This window comes from Chroicocephalus ridibundus, chromosome 5 (assembly GCF_963924245.1).
Source record: "Chroicocephalus ridibundus chromosome 5, bChrRid1.1, whole genome shotgun sequence".
In the NCBI taxonomy this organism is placed as follows: domain Eukaryota; kingdom Metazoa; phylum Chordata; class Aves; order Charadriiformes; family Laridae; genus Chroicocephalus; species Chroicocephalus ridibundus.
The window spans coordinates 50963770-50981933 of NC_086288.1; the positions used below are offsets into that span (position 1 = coordinate 50963770).

The window sequence follows — 18164 nt, forward strand, 5'->3', positions numbered from 1 at the left end:
TCCTCGTGCAGTGTTACAATTATGCTGCTGTTGTTTTTATTTTTATTGATTTTCTGGCACCTCCAGCACAGCAGTTGTGAGAGCAAACATCGTGCCGTTTGACATGCTGCCAAGCCATCTCTGTGACGGTGAAATAACCACATTTTATTTATATGTCTGCTTTTCCCTCCATTGTTTTCATGTAAACTGACGGTGTCACTGGCGAGGGTCTCCGCTGACATGTAGGATTTCCTCGCCGCAGCCCCGTCTCAATGCTTCCCCACACAATGCCACAGTATTGAGATGTCAGAGTCTCTGTGCCTGATAAAGGTGTCAAGACAGATCCCGGTCGCAGCGACAACAGCGCGAACTCCGAGCCCTCCATGGCTGCCGGGGACGATCCCCGCCGTACGCCCTCACTAAAAGCCAAACCTTCCCACTCCCACTGCCCCGGCTTTTCCTCTGGCTCGAACAACCACTGTTGATTTTTACGGAGGTTGGGTTTTTTGGGCCCCCTATGCAGAGCATTTTCAGCTCTGATAATATTTGCATCTTTTTTCGGTGAATGAGCTGCTACATCAAGGGGGATTAAAGCAGAGCTGTGACTTCTCTGTACGAAGCAGCTCAGATCGGTTGTCAGCAATAACTGATGAACTTAGGCAACTCCGCCATGTCAGGGGGTCTCTGAGATGACCATAACATCCCAAATCATAACTATGATAGTAACTAGGTCATCATAGTCCTAACTAGATACAAGTGACATTTAATCAGATTTTATTGAAGTAGCTAGTCCAGCTAGTGGCAGCAAACACGCAGAGCGCGCGGAGGCTGTGATTACTCCCATCAACACAACACAGCGATCCTGGGTGTTTGGTGGGCGCAGTCAGGGTGCTGGAAGCAGGTTGCACGCTGGTGGCTTTGCCTCGGCGTACAGTGTGGCATCCCTGCCGGGAGAGTGGGTGCCCTGCCCTCCTGCTGTGGGAGTCCCCAGGCTGAGCCAAAGCTTTACCCGCTGCCCGCGACCCCCGGATCCCCCCTCCGCCCCGTTCCCGCCGCCTCTTTTCAGAAAACGCGCTGTTGCAGGGCCAGAAAAAGAAAGTCCACGGCTGAGCTCCGCGGCACACGGTGCCACTCTGCAGCCGCCACGGGAGCCCCGCCGTGGGGTTTCGAGTCAACTTTAATCTCGTGCGTATGGGAAAAGTGCGCCCGCTTCGCCCCGGGGAGGTGGCGGGAGCCGCTGCCCGCCCCGAGCGGGGCGCCCCGCCGCCCCCTTCCCGCCGGAGACCTTCCCCACCCCCCCGACTCCGCTCCCCCCCACGCAGCCCCGGGGGCCGGGCGCGGAGCGGCGCGGGCGGCGGGCGCGGCCCCCCGCGGCGGCGGCGGCGGGGCGGGGCGGGGCGGCGGGGCGGGCGGCCCGGCCCGGCGGGCGGGGACATCGCGGCCGCCCCGCTCCGCGCCCCGCGCCGCGCCGAGCAGACGCAGGAGCGCCGCGGCGGCGAGCGGGCGAGCGAGAGGGCGGCGGCGGAGGCTCCCGCGGGCGCGCTCCCTCCCTCCATGCGCGGTGCGCGGCCAGCCGCGGGGCTTGCGCAGGTAGGCGCCCCGCCGCCCCTCAGCGCCCGGGCTGCGTGCGTCCCTTTGCGCTTTTTTACTCCCCGCGGCACTTTTTCTGTTATTTTTCCTTTTTGTTGTTATTTTTCCTTTTCCCCCTCCGTGCCGGCACCAGGGGCGGGGGGGTTCCTCCCGCCCCTGAGCGCCTCTCTCCCTCTCCCGGCAGCGCGGCGGCGGAGCGGAGCGGTGAGCGGCGGCAGCATGCGGCCGGGGGATGTCTGAGGCGGGCGGTGCGGCGGCGGCCGCCCTGCCCCGGCGCCGGGCCGGAGGCATGCGGGCGGCCTGGGGCTCCGTCTGGTGCCTGTGCCTGGCGGCGGCCGTCGGCGGGATGCCGGCGGGGCGGCGGGGCGGCGGCGCGGCGGCGGCGGAGAGGAGCGGCGGGCAGCCGGCAGGTAAGGCTGCGCGGCCGCGCACACGTGCTGCGGATGGGCGCGGAAGGAGGCGGGAAGCCGAGGGGGGGGTGGGTCGGGTTTAGGGCTGCGAGCCCCCCTCTCCCAGAGAGGGGAAGGATGGAGACCGCCGGAGCCGTCTTCGGACCGGGAGTTACAAACGCGGGGCCGGGGAGGTGGCAGCCGGGCCGGGGTGAATGCTCCGCTCACCGCGGTTCGGCCAAGCTGCAGAGGCGCCCAGGAGGGGAAAAACTCCTTTTGAAACGGTCGCTGTCCCCCAGGAGTCCTCTCCCAGCGGTGGCGTTACGTGCAGCTCCCGGGGTTTGACCCGTTTTTGCGTTGGGGAAGGAAAGATGCCTCCGTAGACGTGTAGCGCGCATCTTTAGCGCGCATCAGAAATGCTCCGGCTATGCGTGTTCGGGTGGGGAAAAGTAAGGAGAGTCATTTATAGCCACATCTCGGGGAGCAGAAGAGTTGCGACAGCTCCGGGTGCGCACACGCTGGGTCGCAGCTTAATAACTGCGGCTTTGCGGAGAAGGGGACAGCGTTTCGGGGAAGCCAGTGAAGATTTCCCCTCGAGTGGCAGCACTGTAGTTGCAAGTGAAAAAAAAGTTAACACGTCGGACAGAAGCTGATTTTTTTTTTTTTTTTTTATTAAGTATACGGCGGGTTTGAAACGTCGTGTCTCTCTGATATGCCTCAGCTGCTACCTGAGTCCCTGTTTATTTTTCAAAGCTCTTTAATGGAAGGGAGCCCCCTCGCAGCCCCCCGTCTTCGGGATTGCATGTACCCGGCAGAAAGTTTCCATTGTTCAGGAAAGGGTTTGAAGCCTGTTTGCCAAAAAAGTGACAGGGGAATAAATGGGCTTCGTGGAGGCTGGGGGGTGGGGGCATTACTTTCATACCCCTTTTGGTTAAAGCTATAAATCACACCGGGGGTTGGTTTTGTTTTCAAGAAAGTCCTAATAAAACACCAGATTCTTAGTGTAACTCGTTTGGCTCATTTTTCACAGCCAAAAGAATTGATTTATGGGGCAACATCTCAGCGACTTGGTCAGAGCAGATGAGGTCGGTGTGCGGGAGGAAGCAAGCAGCCTGCGCTGGTCACAGCGGGGGGAAGCGGCAGAAACGAGGTGTCCCCGGTTCTCCCTATTTTAGCCTGAAGCACGTATTGGCGCTGTCACTTTGGTCACAGTTGAGCCCACAGGCGTGGGGAGCAACTTCGGTGGCTGCCTCAGTGGTCCCCTGTGCTTCCACCTGCATCTTCAGACCATAGCTTGGGGCTGATGATGTGGTCAACTGGTGCTAAACCCTTCCCGTGCTCTAAGACACCTTTGCACATTAAGGCTTTAGGATGCTGCTTGAATTGTAACAAGTGGCACGTACCCGGAGGTCGCACGGAGGGAAACGTCCCTCTGGTGATGTCTGTGGGCTGAGCCACAGGTTGGGATTTCCAGGGGCTCCAGTGGAAATCCTCAGGATGGGCTCTCTTGCCACTCTGTCAGATTTCTCCAAAGTGAAGGTGTTGCTGTCAAACCCCCCTCCCCCCGCCAGTGTTCCCTGGGAACGGATTCAGCCCTGAGCAAGGGGCTCTCGTTAACCCTGAAACCCACCGATGTCTCCAAGGGTTGTTCCGTCGCTGTGGGCTGCTGGAGGCTGCCGCGGACAGGGGGCTGCGAAGGCAGGGGCAGCTTTGCGATGCTGGTGGCTCTCCCACCACCAACCACGTGCGTGGGCAAGCGTGAAGCCGGCACTGCTGGCCCAGCTCTGTGCCGAAGCCCGTGGCCCTGCCAGTGCGAGGACACCCGCTGCCCGTCCGACCCGGGGGGGAAAAGGTTGAGCAAAAGAAACTGTAAAGAATATAAACCTTCAGAGCCAAGTAAAAATACATTTTACTTTTTCTGTCTTTTTGAATTGAATGGTAAAAAGCAAATTCTTTCTTCTAGTCAAATGGGCCATGGGGTATTGGCTCATTACTGAGGGTTGTTGTTCACTGGGCTTTGCATTTACAGTCTAAGGCCTTATTTTCCATAAAGGGGCTTGGAAGGATTTTTCCCCAGTGATCTAATTCTCCACACGGGGCTGTGAAGGCTGTAACAGCTACTGCTTTGTGCCTATACTCAGCTACATAAAACACACATTGAAGGGAGGCATTCTCGAGGTATGTGTATGTTTGCTAATATGAATACTCGCTATTAGCGGAGGTGGAGGGGGTGCAGGTTTTAACATCTCCGCAGGGAGGTGTTCGGCTGTTGGCAGGAAGGAGGCAGATGGCGGGGCTGTTGCTGAATAGAAGCTAAACTAAAAACACCAGGGGCCTCATCTGGGCTGAGTTTCTCTTCTCTCCTTTTCTCGGGGCTGCTGCAGGAAGAACAATGTCAAATTTCCCCCCCCTTCCCTCTTTTTTTTTTTTTTTTTTTATGAATGAAAGTAGAGAGGCAAGGCAGGATTGAATGTGTATGTCATTCAGGGGCTATGACAGAGATGATTAGGGAGGTCAGTGAACTCCTTTGCAGCCTTGAGCAAGCGGTCAGTCTATTCAGCAGCCATAGAATAGACATCAATATAAAAACGCCCGTCCAATTTGCATTAGTATTCAGATAAAGATATTACTTCGTACGATTTGTGAATGTCAAGTAACGCTGCCTGTTTTCTTAGAGAGCAGACCAACTGCAATGGCAGCGTTTCACTTTTAAAAACTTCTGATAACCGGCCCGGCTCCTGTATGTAGCTGGTTTGTATGTGTCTGTCTGCACACAGTATATGGGGAAAAAGGGAATTTCAGGGCTTCTTAGGATTTGTATTGCACTAGTTAGCTGCTAAAGCTGTCTGCCTGCATTGTAAGAGTTGTATAGAGAGCTGCTAAGGTTGGGGCAGGTTTGTGTGGGAAGGGGAGAGCTCTCCCAGTCTGTCAGGAACAGGGACCAGAGTTTCCCTATGCAGCACTGGAGTCGAATTGTCACCCAGAGCTACTGCACGGGCAGTTTGCAAGCTGAAAGAATGGAAAAGGGCCCTTTTTGGGATTTTGCTTGAGTTGAGTGGGAGGGCACGTACTGATTCCTGTGACTTTTCTGCTTGGAAAGAAGTGGTGAAGCACTGGGTGAGATATTTTTCTTCGTGCGGCTGACGGCAGCTGGGCTCTTGTGGCCTTTCAGCGTGTGCCCAGCGGAGGGTCCAAGGTGCTTCGCTTTGTGTATCTGAGCGTTTCAAAGTTCACCCTGAAATTATAAAGGTATCAGAGTGCCAAATTCCTGGAGCCGGCCTTGGGGTTTACACGTTAAAAACCCCTCTAAAGATTCCATTATATATTTATGTTCTTGCCTACTTTGTGCCTGAGGCAAGATATCCTTTAGATCCAGTGGGCAGCTATGAGCGACACAGTTTTAAGATTAAAAGTTGATGCATTGTTCTCATTAACATTAGTAGGAGCTAAAAGAGCTAATTAAGTCTAATGTTGAGACTAGGATATTTTGCTGAGCAATGAAACAAGAAGACATGAGTAAAGATGATGATTTATGGCTTTTTTTTAAAAAAAAAAGTGTATTTCTTACTTAGCAAATGGCAAACTAGAAATTCTGTTTCAGTGCAGAGACAGACTCATTAATGTATTCGATACCAGCTCTATAACGTCACGTCTTCTACGCGTATTGACAAGGGTCACTCCAATTAAATCTGAGTTGGTTTTTTTTTTTTCTTTTAATTAAGACTTTATTAGCAACCACTGAGTAGGGAACGTGATGAAAGTAAATCTGAAAGTTGGGTAGCGAAGTGTTGATCTGCTAATTAAATCATGCAATTAAAGTAAGCCACTCTGACCAGCGTGTTAACTTTTACGACTCCCTCCAACAAATCTTCAGTGCTGTTCGGGAAAGCGTACCTGTCCAGAACCCTGCCTGAGCGTGGTTTGTGAAGTTAGGCGAACACTAACAGAGTCTTGATTGCTGCATCCCCGCTACATCAGGACCGTTGCCATCCAGCAGGACCCAGTCTGCTGCCTGCACAAAGCTGAGTTTTTTCTAGGGGAGGGATTTTTTTTCCCCTATACAAAGCTGGGAAGCAAAACTTTTCCTCTAAAGGTCAACAAAAGTGAACTTTGACATCCATGCTTAACTACATGCTTAGAAACCTGTCCTCCCTGAAAACTTACTGCGTACCTCTGCTATTTTAGTTAGAGACCCTAAAAGATAGGGAATAACTCCAGTTTCTGCGCAGTTCATAAAATTTCCATTTAACAAAAGCCTTTGGCCAAGATGTTTCTGACAGCAATCTGTCAGCTGGCAAACAGAGCTGTGACTGAAAGCATTAACTGAACCTGAATTTCGGCTAAGGTTTGGGCACGGCCTGCTGCTCGGTTTTTCTGGCTGGTCATTGAAGTGCGTAGGATCCAGTCCAGGAGCCTGGGCTTGGGCCCTCAGGCTTCCAAATAGGTGGAGAAATGGCTGTGTTCTCCTCACAGTTTAGCTTTTCGCAGTCTTTAGTATATGTGGAGTAGAACTAAAAGGAATGTTACAAATTCAGATATTTGTACTAAAAATACAGGTGAAATTCCCTCCCCAGTTGGAAGACTTTTTTTTCCCAGCTGGGCTGGACCTGATACACAGATGATCAATTGTACAGACTTTATTTTTATTCTGTTTCCCCATTTGAATGGGCTTTTCTCTTTTTCCTAGTGTGCTATGTGCTTGTAACTTTTCCTGTGTCCTGGGAGTTTGTCTGGCTCTGCATACCTGTTTCTTCATTTTTTCTGACCCTTCAAAAAAAACCAAGAACCGCTTGAAATCGCCTACTGACCCAGCGCCCTCCAAGTCATTAGGTAGCGTCAGTGTTTGTTTGTCGTTTCATCTCCTTTAATACTCGTTAGTTTATAAACTTTATTCTCCTCCACATACCAGCCTGGATGCCAGGATGGTGGATTGGTAAAAATTTGCCATACATCCTTTTTTTTTTTTTTGCAGCAAGTGGGCCTGCGGTTCAGCAGAGCCATCCGTGGTATGTGAAAGCGGGCAATGAGGGCACTTGGGAGGAGCAAATCCAATAGCATCCCCTGTGCAAACTCCAAGCTAAAGCCATATCTGAAGACATGTACGATGCCGAAAGCACCTTAAAATACCTTGTTACGCTCTTGACTTTTTCTTGACCTGCTACATAGTTTATCAGTTTACTGTTTGCCCCTCTTTTGGCTGATTATCTGGTGATCATGTAAAAAAAAAATGTACTTTTTCTCTGAAATAGAGCTGACTGTCCTGGTGCCCCCTTTCCGATATCCTTACAGCTCAGCTTGCCAAGTGCCGTAGATATGATTTAGAGCCCTGGGTGTGTGAAGAAGGGCTTTTATTCCTGCGGTGAATGCGGTATTCCCGGTGTGCTAGAATATCTGTTCCTTGGCTTGAATGACCAGGAAGTTTCTGTAATATCAAAAGCAAACAAGAATTGTGAGATATGAGCTGAGTAAAACCTTTGGTAAACTTAGTAGTTAAAATGTGAAAGGTAATCAGACGTAAACCTGCCCTATTATTCTGATAGGCTATCTGGGGAGTTGTCGCGTTCAGGTGGACAGGGGCTAGCCAGGTAGTTAAATCTTTTTTTTGTTTTGTTTTGTTGGTGTGACACTCGGGTTACACCATGTAGCAAAGCTTTTTTTCTTTAAGAGTAGCAGCACAGTCAAGTAAGAAAACATTTCTCCAGTAACTGCTTCAGTTTCAGATGTATTCGTCTAGAAAAGGTGTGGTATTTATTGCAGAGGGGAAGGTAGGTCTTGTGTGCTGGCCTTGCTTTCTCAAATCCAGAAAGCAGGGGAAGATAAAGAGTTGGTTTAATAAAAAGGTTATGTTAAAACTTGGAAGCAGATTTCTTTATCACGCAGAACTGTATGCAAAACAATTACCATGTGCTTACACGTTTAGCATCTGTGAGATTTTGGGGCTGTGCCATTTCTGCAGGTCGCGAGGGGTTAAAAGTATTAATGACTCAGAAGCGAGAAGGGTTCCAAGTTTTCGGGTGAGAAAAGGACGCAGTTGAGGATCGCTCTCTGCGAGGAAGCAAAGCTCCGCAGGCTGCGGTGTGCGCTGAAGGCACTCTGCCCTGGGAACGCCGCAGCATGAGGACCCCAGCGTTGGTGTTTGCACCCAGGGCTTGTACTGGGAGCTGTTGAACTACCTGCAGATGTCAAGCTGACACATGGCAGCATGTCAGTTTGGGTATTTTTCCCTCTCTTTTCCTTTTCACCTCAGAAGCCAAGCCATCGCTACATCCCTTATTTTGAATATAAGGTTTTTAGGGAAAGGAAGTAACAGGCAATCATGGTGCACCATGGCATGCCAGAGACCCACAAGGCTGGCTTCCCAGCTCCTGCTGGTTGATAACTGATTAAATTATTTGTCAGCTTATCTTCGTTTAATGCTTTTGCCCCCCCAGAATGGAGTGTTTTGTAGTTGTGCCTTTATTACACTGAATTACCTTGTGCTGTTCACAAGGAATCTCACTGAAGTGTTTCAGCTGATGTTAGTTAAATCAGTAAAGCTTTGGAGAATTGGGCTAGTACCCAGCAGTAAGGGAGTAAAATGGAGTTGAAGCATTTTGGAGTTGACCTGGGGCGAGCTGGGTGTAGGGGAGTCAGCAAAATAGCTGGGTGTTGCTTAGGGGCCAAACCTGGTGGTGGTTATGCGGTGCGTAGGTGAGCTCTCACCGATGCCAAGAGAGAGGAGCAATGCAAAGTAACAGGCAAGAAGCGGGGAACTTGCCTGTCGTAGAGCTGTGAGGAGGATGCTAAGGACAAGAGAGTCTCTGACGCTGCTCTCACAAAGTGCAGGTGGCACCTGGCTTCTGTGGAGATGGGGTGCAGATGTGGTCCCCGCAGCAGGACCCACCTCCCAGGAGCCACCTGGTCCCCTGCGTTGCTGGTGGTGGCACTGCAGAGGGACCCACTGGTGGGTTTCATCATGGTGTGGGACAGAGGAGAGCATGGGAAGGCCTGAGGGTGTTTCTGCTCTGGGCCCCATGGGGTGCCGCAGGGCAATGTGCATCACCCTGGATTGACAACTCGTCCCCTCTTACTCAGTCCCCCTGGGGAAAGCAAAATACGCATCTGTGAAGGCTTTTCTTTTGAGGAAAAGGGAGCTACGGGAGATGTTCCTGGATCCAAATGATGAGACCAGCCTTTATTAACCTTGCGCTTTCCCTGTCAAAAAACTGAAAAGCTCCCAAGAATTGGATTTTTAATTTTACTTTGATGCTTGGCAGAGCTTGTAAAGATCCTTCAGGGCAAGTTTGGCTCCCGGTTTGGAGGGTTGTTGCTTTGTTTGGGGGTTTTGCCGGTCTCTGCTGCTTGTAGTCCTGTAAAAATAATAATGAGGTCCTGATCTTGCGTCTATTGAATCTTAAGCAGAAAAGCCCCCATTGATTTCCAAGGGAGCAGGCTGAAGCCCTTCACAGATCGTGGTGGGAGCAGCTATTTAGCATAAGCGGGGATTGTTTGGCAAGTTTTCTAATGACCCAAACATTTTAACAAGCAGAGGAAACTCGGCGGGTAAAAAAGGCTCCCTGGTTTGGGGGTGGGGAGATGCCTTGCAGTGCTTCGTGGGGGCGATCCCTGGCGCCGGCTCTCCGTGACCTCCTGTTCCTCTCAACCTGCTGTAACGCAGACGTTCACTTCTTCCCATCTCAGTTTTTATAACCCTAGTTTTGATGCAAGCCCAAACGTGAGCACCAGAGGCCATGGTGATGGCCACTGCCTGGGCCCCCTGTGACTCCGGCGCGAGTCCCGCGTGGAGCTGAGCTGCAACGCCGGCCTCCATCCCCTCACACCCCATCCTTGGTGCCATCGTATCAGTGTCGGCCGGCATTAGCGCCCAGCACCGTGATCTGCAAGCCACACAATGCGCCGGGGAGAGTGTTAATAATCCCCTGCAGGGGTCCGGGGGCGAGCTGGGGCGAGCCGGGGGTGAGCTGGTCCTTCCCACGGACAGGACGGGGCTGCGGAGCTCCAGGACCACTTGCACGGGGACAGGAGCCGAGCAAGGAGCTTTCCCAGTGTTTCACAGGCAGCCAGAGTAGGGGAAAAAAAGAGTTTTCTCAGAGGATTTGGGTGGTTTGGGGTTTTTTTGGTTTTGGTTTTTTTTTCATATTCCCCCTTTTGCATGCGAGACTCAAGCACAAGAAATTCCCTCCCAGCAAAATATTTCAGCAGCTTGTTTGGAGACTGGTGGACTTGAACTAACCTGTGATTTGATTTTTTTTTTTTTTGCTTAAAATTTTTTAACTTCTCTATATAGATTCCCCCAGGCAAGCATTTTGTTTTAAACCTGTAGCAGGATCCGTGCAAGATGAGCGTGCTGATTCCCCGAGATGTGCTTTGGGAGATGGGGGTATCGGAGCTAAAAGTGAAGAGGAAAAGCCAGTTGCAATGGGAAGATTAGGGAGTTAAGAGTGCGCCCTGACAACTAACATGTGCAACCAGAGATAAATCCTCCATGAGCCTGTCTTTAATTAAAAGAATGATTGGAATTAGGCATAGTACCATCTCTCCTGATCTGTATCGTGTGCATCTGTACGAATAAAGCATTTTTGGGGAGGGAGAAGAGAAAAACACCAGATTTTAATCTTCCTTTGGTAGCCGATATGTCTGCCTTTTAAAAGGGCATATTTCTCCCTGTTTTAGAGTACCCAGGCTTGTTGACAGTAAACAACTGTCACTTGGCAGTTTATGAAAGAAGAAGAATGTTTAAGAAAACATGTCCAGTTTAAATAGTTGTGTTAATAGGCTAGGGATTCATGCACAAGTGGGGAGGGGGGAGCTGGTAAATTGAGGTGCGTAAATTAGCTGGTGTTTACTGCGTAAGAGATGAGCTGCGAGCGGATGCAGTTGGAAAAAAAATTATATTAAAAAATATGTTAGTTTTTACAGCCAGTGTGTTATGCATATACTCGCAGCTTTCTGTGAAAGCTTTTTTTTTTTTCTTCTTCTTTTTTTTTTTTTTCTTTTCCCCAGGGAAAACTCAGAAAAGCCTCTTGCTTGCAGCGTGCAGTGGGTCGGGCCCCCGGAGGCCCCTGGATGGGCCGAGCCGCAGGGCTGGGAGCCCAGCACCCCCCCTCACTGGCCCTAATGCCGCTTCTCGCCCCACGGGGCTGGGAGCCCAGCACTCCTCCTCACTGGCCCTAATGCCGCTTCTCGCCCAACAGGGCTGGGAGCCCAGCACTCCCCCTCACTGGCCCTAATGCCGCTTCTCGCCCCAGGGGCAGCGCTTAGACCTTGCAGCCACCCTAATGCGTCCTTCGCCTTTGCGTCGCAGGGGCGATTGGAAGAGGAGACTGCAAGGGAACTCTGCCTCCCAATTTGCAAATTGATTAATTACAGAAAGGAAGGGGGGGAAAAAAAATAAAAAGAGAAGTAAGAAGTGGCAGATGGTGTCCTCTCTGCATCCCTGCCCAAAGTTGCTACAAATCCATCACCCACCTTCTCAGGAGTTAAACACTGGTGAACGCAGTGAGTGATGAGCAAGCGTAAAGCATTCATTCCAGCTCGGCCCAAAGGCATCAGTGTCAAAAGTGTAATGAGCGAGGGACTGGTGTCAGGCACTTCAAATCTGTAATTAAGCATAAAAATAAGGTTCGGGCTTTCCAGGCTCTTGATTTCCCTGGCTTAGGAACAAGAGTATAAGCCGCTATTGGGGGTTGCCGATATTGGCCTTGAAGGTACTGGGCAAAGCCACCCTCCTGCACCCCCAGCTCCCATCCTAGCTGGGACAGAAAATAAATACAGTATGTACTGTGGAGTTTAAATAAATACAGTGTTGATATTGTGTTACTGTTACTTAACCTTTCTGTCAGTCTTCAGTGCCTCGGAGGGGGACACCTTGACAGCAGCGCCTTCTCTTGCCCTTGTTTCAGGTAGAGCAGAGGGAGCTGCAGGAGCAAACAGGAACCCCCAGAGGGTGGACGAAAGGGTCACGCTTAATTCTCTTTTGGCCAGTGGTTCGATTACTATAGCCATTATTTGGACAAGGAGGCAAAGGAAACCCAAACCTGAAACCTACTGCCGCAGAAATGCTTTGAGATCTGGCCAGGCAAAAAGGAAAATAACTCCTGGAAAGTGTTTATTGAGTTGTACTGGGACTCCAGCCTGTGCATTATTTAGTGAAAGAGTGAGATTTCCGCCTCATTTTTATGTGTAGATGGGCTGGCATCTTGGGATTTGAGAAGGCAGTGGGCTTCTCTGTGGGGAAAGTCTTTGTGGAGGGATGGGAGCCACAGAGGTGGGTGGGGGCACAGCAGGGGTTCTTCTTTGCCCCATCGCCCTCAGTGCAGGGGCAAAACGGGGCAGGTTTGTACCCACCGCTTTGGTTTTGGCAGTGGGTCGCTGCCCGCCTGTGCTGGTTCTGGTGACCCCACGCCATGTAAATCCTTCCTGTGAGGAGCTGTCTGCATGCTCCGAACAAGGTCGTCTTGTGGGCGGAATGTGTTAGTCCTGGCAAAACGGGCCCCAAGCCTCCTCAGGTGCTTTCAAAATACATGTAGATGTTTGAAGTGGAGGTTTTCTCCCCCTCCTCCCAGTGCATAGCAAATGAGGTGTGGACAAGCAGTGCAGTCTTTGCAGGAATAACTTCACCCAGTGGTCGAGCCTGGCCATTTTGGGAATGAGAAGGAGCAGTTGGAGGAGCAGTGCGTGGTGTCTCAGGGCAGGGAGGAAAGGAGATGACCCTGAACTAGCTGCCAGCCCTCGGAAATGGAGTGGAGGGGCCAGACCCCAGGTTTTGGGTCACTCTAAACTTGGTCTCACTGCTGTGGGCATCTCTTGCTCCACATATGGATGTCTACATCAACATGGATAAATAGGCGTAAATATTTGAGGAGGTTGTCCAACTTCATGTCTTCTCTAGTGGTTGGTACGAGGTGGTGGTTCTTCCGCCCATCCCACCCAAGGGAAGTGTGGCTGAAGCTTAGCTTCGGTGACTGATTTTCAGACAAATCCAACCCTCCGGTGGCTGCTGGGCTCGGTTTTTATCATCCACATTTTCCATTTGACAGAGAGAAGTAGCTACTTTCTTTTTCCTTTGGCTTGCCTGTTGCAATGACCATCCCTGCTGTCGCAACAGCATCCATCTTACTCGGACACTTGGGTGCTCGTTCGCAGAGAGGAAGAGTTTTTAGAAGTGTTTCTTGTGGGGGAAGGAAGGAAAAAGCTGGGAAAATCAGACTGTGGAGGATGGGGCAGGTGTCCAAAAGTACCTGTGGAATGTCCCTGGCTCGTGCAGGTAGGACCAGCCATGTCCTGCTGCAGGACACTGGAAGCGGCACTCTGCAGAGGGTCTGCATTTCCTTATGGCAGCATTAAAATAGCTGTCTATAGAGGTATCTAATCTGCTTCTGGCATCACTGGAGCCTAACGTAGTACACTTTGTAGAAGGTGATTATTTGGGGGCGTTAAAACTGCTTGAAGGGAGTGGGAACCGAGACACGCATGACTTCCTTGAACTCTCTCTTAATTTATTACGTGCAGTCCAAAACCCGCTGTAATAGATACGGTTGCAGGAGACCATTAAAAGGTCCGTCCTGGTGAACCTGATGCCCTGCTGTTGCTGCTGGAAATGATAAACCGCCGCGTTTGGGTCGGATGGTATGTGATGCCCTGTGTGTGTGCGCGTATGCATGGAAGCCAGTAAGTCCTGCTAATTTAGGGTTTGTTTTCCAAGTCTGTTTTCTATAACTCGGTAGACTTAATACAAATAAAGAACTGACCAAGTTTCCTGTGAGAAGCGCAGAACAAACGCTAAGCGTGGGATTTGAATGCAGAAAGGTGAAAACACAAATGTATACAGGAACAGCGAGTCAAACAAGCTGAAAAAATATTTAAGGTTGATTTAACAGAGCAGTGAACTCAAAGCTGTCTAATCCCTTTAGCAGCCTTCTTTAAGGAGGAGAAATAAAAGAATTTTTGACATCTACTTTTCTTTTGCCGTCTCTCCGAGCTCTTTCTAATAATGCTGAAGGATAAGAGTTGAGTTTAGCACAAGGACGGAGTGTTGCAGCTTTAGTTAGATGTGCTTTCTAAATAACAAAATCTTCATTTGTCATTCGCGATTTTAGATTAAAGTGGATCAGGCTTCCCGAAAGGAGATTACTGTTAAACTTCTCCAATTTGGGTACCTGGCACCTAAATCTTGCTTGAGGCACTGAAATAACAGGCTTGGTTTTGAGAGATGCTGAGCCAGGTCAGGCTCTGCATTTAAATCGCTTAAGCACTCTTAAAATCTGGCTATTCATTTTGATGCCTAGATATGGATTTCTGGGCTTAATCACCGACCTTTGCATTTCAAATGTTTGGCCTTTGTTTTCTTTACTAAGTATGCAGACAGAGTGGCCCCCAAATTATTATTTTTTTTTCTTTTACACGGCTAAAAACAGCTAGCAGAGAAAACTTGAAGTCCTGCGTCTTATTACAGAGAAATAGGAATCTTTGAAAAATACCATTTTATGTAACTCAAGGGAAACTTGCGAAAAGGGGAATATTTACTTATTTTCATTCATGTGAACATGATCCGTCATATATCTAAAACCCACAATCAGTTGGAAAAAAAACCTACCCAAACTACCGTAAACCTTTGCCCTCTCTTAATCCGTGTACAAGAGGGTGGTTTTTTTTTTTTTTTCAGATGTGCTTTTTCCCCCCCCTGAAATAGAGGCAATTGATAGGCTCATAAACAAATACCAAACATTAAGTCCTAATCTCCATATAGAGGAGCCTGACCCTTTTTATGGAGAGAGAGGGTAGAGGGAGGAAACGGGGCCAGGAGTTTGAGGTTTAATGCTTATTAAAGTTTTAGTGGGTGGGAAAATGCAATCAATAAATTTTGTTTAATGCCTCGAAACTGGTGTTAGTTTTCACTAGCTACACTGGAGAGTAGTTTTCATTTTGAAACTAGGACACTCGTAGTTGGAATGACAATTAATGTGGAGTGAATATGGTCCCAGTTGGAAGCCGATTTTTTGAATAGCATGAAAACTCCCCCCACCTCCCCGCCTTGGCTCCGGAGTGGGGTAGCTTCCGTTTTTAATTAGCAAACCGGGCAAAATTTAGCTCATTGTGTCTTTCTGCTCTTTTGGCCAAGTGGATAGCTTGGATTTCTCCATCTTGCTGTCATGAGGCTGTTCTTTTTATTTTTTTTCCTTCAGTTTTGGTGCGGGGAGGAAGCGGGGGGCTTCAGGATACTTAGGATTAAAGTCATTGTTCGGGGGTATTTACAGCCAGCTGCCTGCATTAAATGAAGATTAGAGGAGCGCACATTAAAAGTGCGAGGGAAATGCAGAGGAGCTGGGATTTGGGAGCTGCATAGCTGTGAACCGAAGGGGAAAGGTTGGGGCTTTACGGCAAATTTTTTCTGATGCCATGTGATCTCAAAGCCCATTTCAGAAAAGCATCACAAGTACCAGAAAAGCGCCACAAGTAATTGCCAGGGCCAGGCCTCCCTGGGAATTGTAAGGGGATCGTGGGTCCCTGCATCTCTAAAAAGTCCCTCTGAGGTAAAGCTAAACACTTCTGGGGCCTGGTGAACTTACGTATTGTTTAAAAAATGCATCCACAAGAGGAGGTAAGAGGTGGTGAACATTTTGCTAGAATTCACTAAATAGCTGCAAACCTACCCTGAGGGTTGAAAACTCCAAAAGTAATGAATTTTTGAAGGATTTTAGGAAGGAAATGAGGGCATAGAGGAGGAGGAGCCCAGAAAAAATATCTGAAAAGAATTGTTCAGCAATGTATGCTTATTCTTTTAAGGATTTAATAACACAGTTTAAAAATATTTCCAAAGATTGCGTTTCTCTCCTGTGGTGCTTTGTGGAGCACTTGTTTGTGTAGTCTGTAGGTCTTGTTGCAAACTTTGCTAATTACTTGGTGAGCGTCGCCTACAAAGCCCCACCAGGTAGCCTGGTCCAGCAAAGCAGGAGGGATGGCATGGAGCACTGATGCTAAAGAGCATAAGTTTGCTCGGGGCCTCCACGCTTTGGCAGGACTCAACCCTGCTCTGATGGAGGCTGGGGACAAGCTTTGCTCAGTCTGTTGGGATGCTGGGAAGCCTCAGTCTGTGCCTCAGTTTCCATAGCTGCCTCCATTGGCTTTGGAAAGGAGTTGTGGTGGTTGCTTGCTTGCTGCAATGATGAGGGTTTTTTGGACTACTTCAGGCATGAGAAGCAGGAATGCAAAAACATGAGCTGTTTTGTGGTAGGATCTGTCTGTCGAGATCAAGCTGGGATCCCCCTGCTGTGCTGTGCAGAAGCTGGGGCCAAGTTGGCCACCGTTCTTCAGCGGCAACAAGAGGCAGATACCAAAAGGATGACGACCCATTAGCACAGTCTCTTGTGCTCCACCAAGGATCAGCCCAACAGGTGTTTTGTCACTCTGCCTTGAGTAGGGAGTGGTCTGGCTTGACCACATTTGGCCATCGCAGTTGGGTGAGGTGGGCTGTGGGTCCAGCTACAAGGATGCGCTCACCCATGTGCCAGGCTGGGACTGGTGTCATCCCCACCACGGACGTGAGCTGCTGAGATCTGATACAGCTCATTGCTGCCCTCCTCTTGAGTAAAGCACAAAGGCTTTGACATCCAGGAGAGCAGGAACCATCTGCATGGGCATCCTTGAGGTGCTTTGGCATGAGCCAGGAACTCCCATAGGACACATGGAGCAGCATAGCCTGGGGACCTCAGCATCCCCATGCTGATGGACCTCTGCTCCACTGCTCCCTGTCTTTAGGGACCATTGATGAAGAAGGGGAGGGTGATGTCATATCAGTTATTTTATTTCTTTAAAAAAAAAAAAAAAAAAAGAGTGCAGAACTGTGAGATAAATAGATCCTGGTGGTGGTTGCTCTGCTCTTTGGTGTTTTGAGTGGGGAACCAAGGAGAGTGTTTGATTGCACAGTCTGGCCAGATTTTGAGGAAGACCCTGTCACTGCCTGTTCCTTTAAGCCAGCAAAGCCCAGCTGAAGGCTGTCTTTGGGACAGGCTCTGCACTCTCAGCAGTGACCAAAGCTTTGTGTCTCTGGGGTTTTGCATTCCCATTCTGGTTAGGTGCAGACAGGAGACCCCTTTGGTTTGTTCTCTGGGTTTTTTTTCCTCCTCAGGGCTTTCCAAGTGCCAGAGGAAAATCCTCCTGGCCAAAGTGTTTTTGTAACTATTTTAGCTTTGTGACGATCTATTTCTTCTTCTAACTCTCAGCATCTGAATTGGGTGATTTGAGAAAACAGTCCATTAAAAGGAGGATACTGTAGAGTCCTGATGAATCCTGTTTTCTACTTGGCCGGTGGAACAGAAAGCTAATTGCCAGTAGTAAATCCATTCAAAGGAGGGCTGGAGGGAGGGAGAAAAGCTAATATTCCTCCTTGAATGCCATTTAATCTCTGAAACCTTTCATGCAGATGTAAATTAGGATTTGCACAACAGAGTCAACAGTTGCTCCGTAGATAAGGCAGATTTGCAACATCTGCTTTTCCATTTGAGAAGCTCTTCCAAAGTAGCTGTCGGGAATAGCCAACCTAAACACTAGAGATTTTTTTTTTTTCCTTTCCATAATCTCTTGTTTATGAAGAAAGCTGCATATGACAGAACTAAACCTGGTTATCGTTCTGCAAATTCTCTAGGAAAAAAAGCTTGCTTTCCTCCTAACACAGATCCAAAAAAAAAAAACCCATGGGGATTTTTTACCACGGGTGGTAATACAGTGCAGCACGCTTGTTAACATCTGTGGAAGAAACCTTGTCTGGTAACAATTGCATAGGCCACTGCAGTGGTAATACAGTATAAACAGTTTACCTTGCATTATTATTAGGAAAGCTATTTTAAGCTTTTCCAGGAGAATTACACCCCTTCCAGCAAACACACGCAATAGGTGAAAGATAAAGTGGCACCTTCAAATGACGGAGGCAAACCCTTTTCAGACGTGGTTTCCTAAAGGCACGTTTCTCGATCATGGTTTAGGCTTTTACAGAAGCAACCAGATTTTTTTATTTTTGCTGTGGTTTGGGCCCCATTGAGCAGAGGAGGTAACCCAGCTGAACACCACGTCGGGAAATGATGTTGCTTAGGCAAAGCATCCCTTGCTGCCGTGATTGCCAGAGCTCCTTCCTGGGATGGCTGCAGCCTGACACTGGGAAATGTGCTCTGAGAGGGGTCTTGACCTTGAAGGGGGAGAAAAGGGGAGGAA

The 18164-nt window shown here is 49.4% G+C and overlaps 1 protein-coding gene across 3 annotated transcripts in view; it reads left to right on the forward strand.

Moving 5' to 3' along the window:
* The first annotated feature begins 1444 nt into the window (after positions 1-1444).
* The window catches only part of FGFR3 (fibroblast growth factor receptor 3), a 59132-nt gene continuing 42412 nt past the window's right edge, over positions 1445-18164 (forward strand). For all 3 annotated transcript variants that reach the window (XM_063335922.1, XM_063335923.1, XM_063335925.1), the window contains exons 1-2: positions 1445-1569; positions 1754-1979. In XM_063335922.1, the coding sequence (XP_063191992.1) occupies positions 1802-1979 (178 nt within the window). In that variant the 5' untranslated portion in view covers positions 1445-1569; positions 1754-1801. The remainder of the gene's footprint in view (positions 1570-1753; positions 1980-18164) is intronic.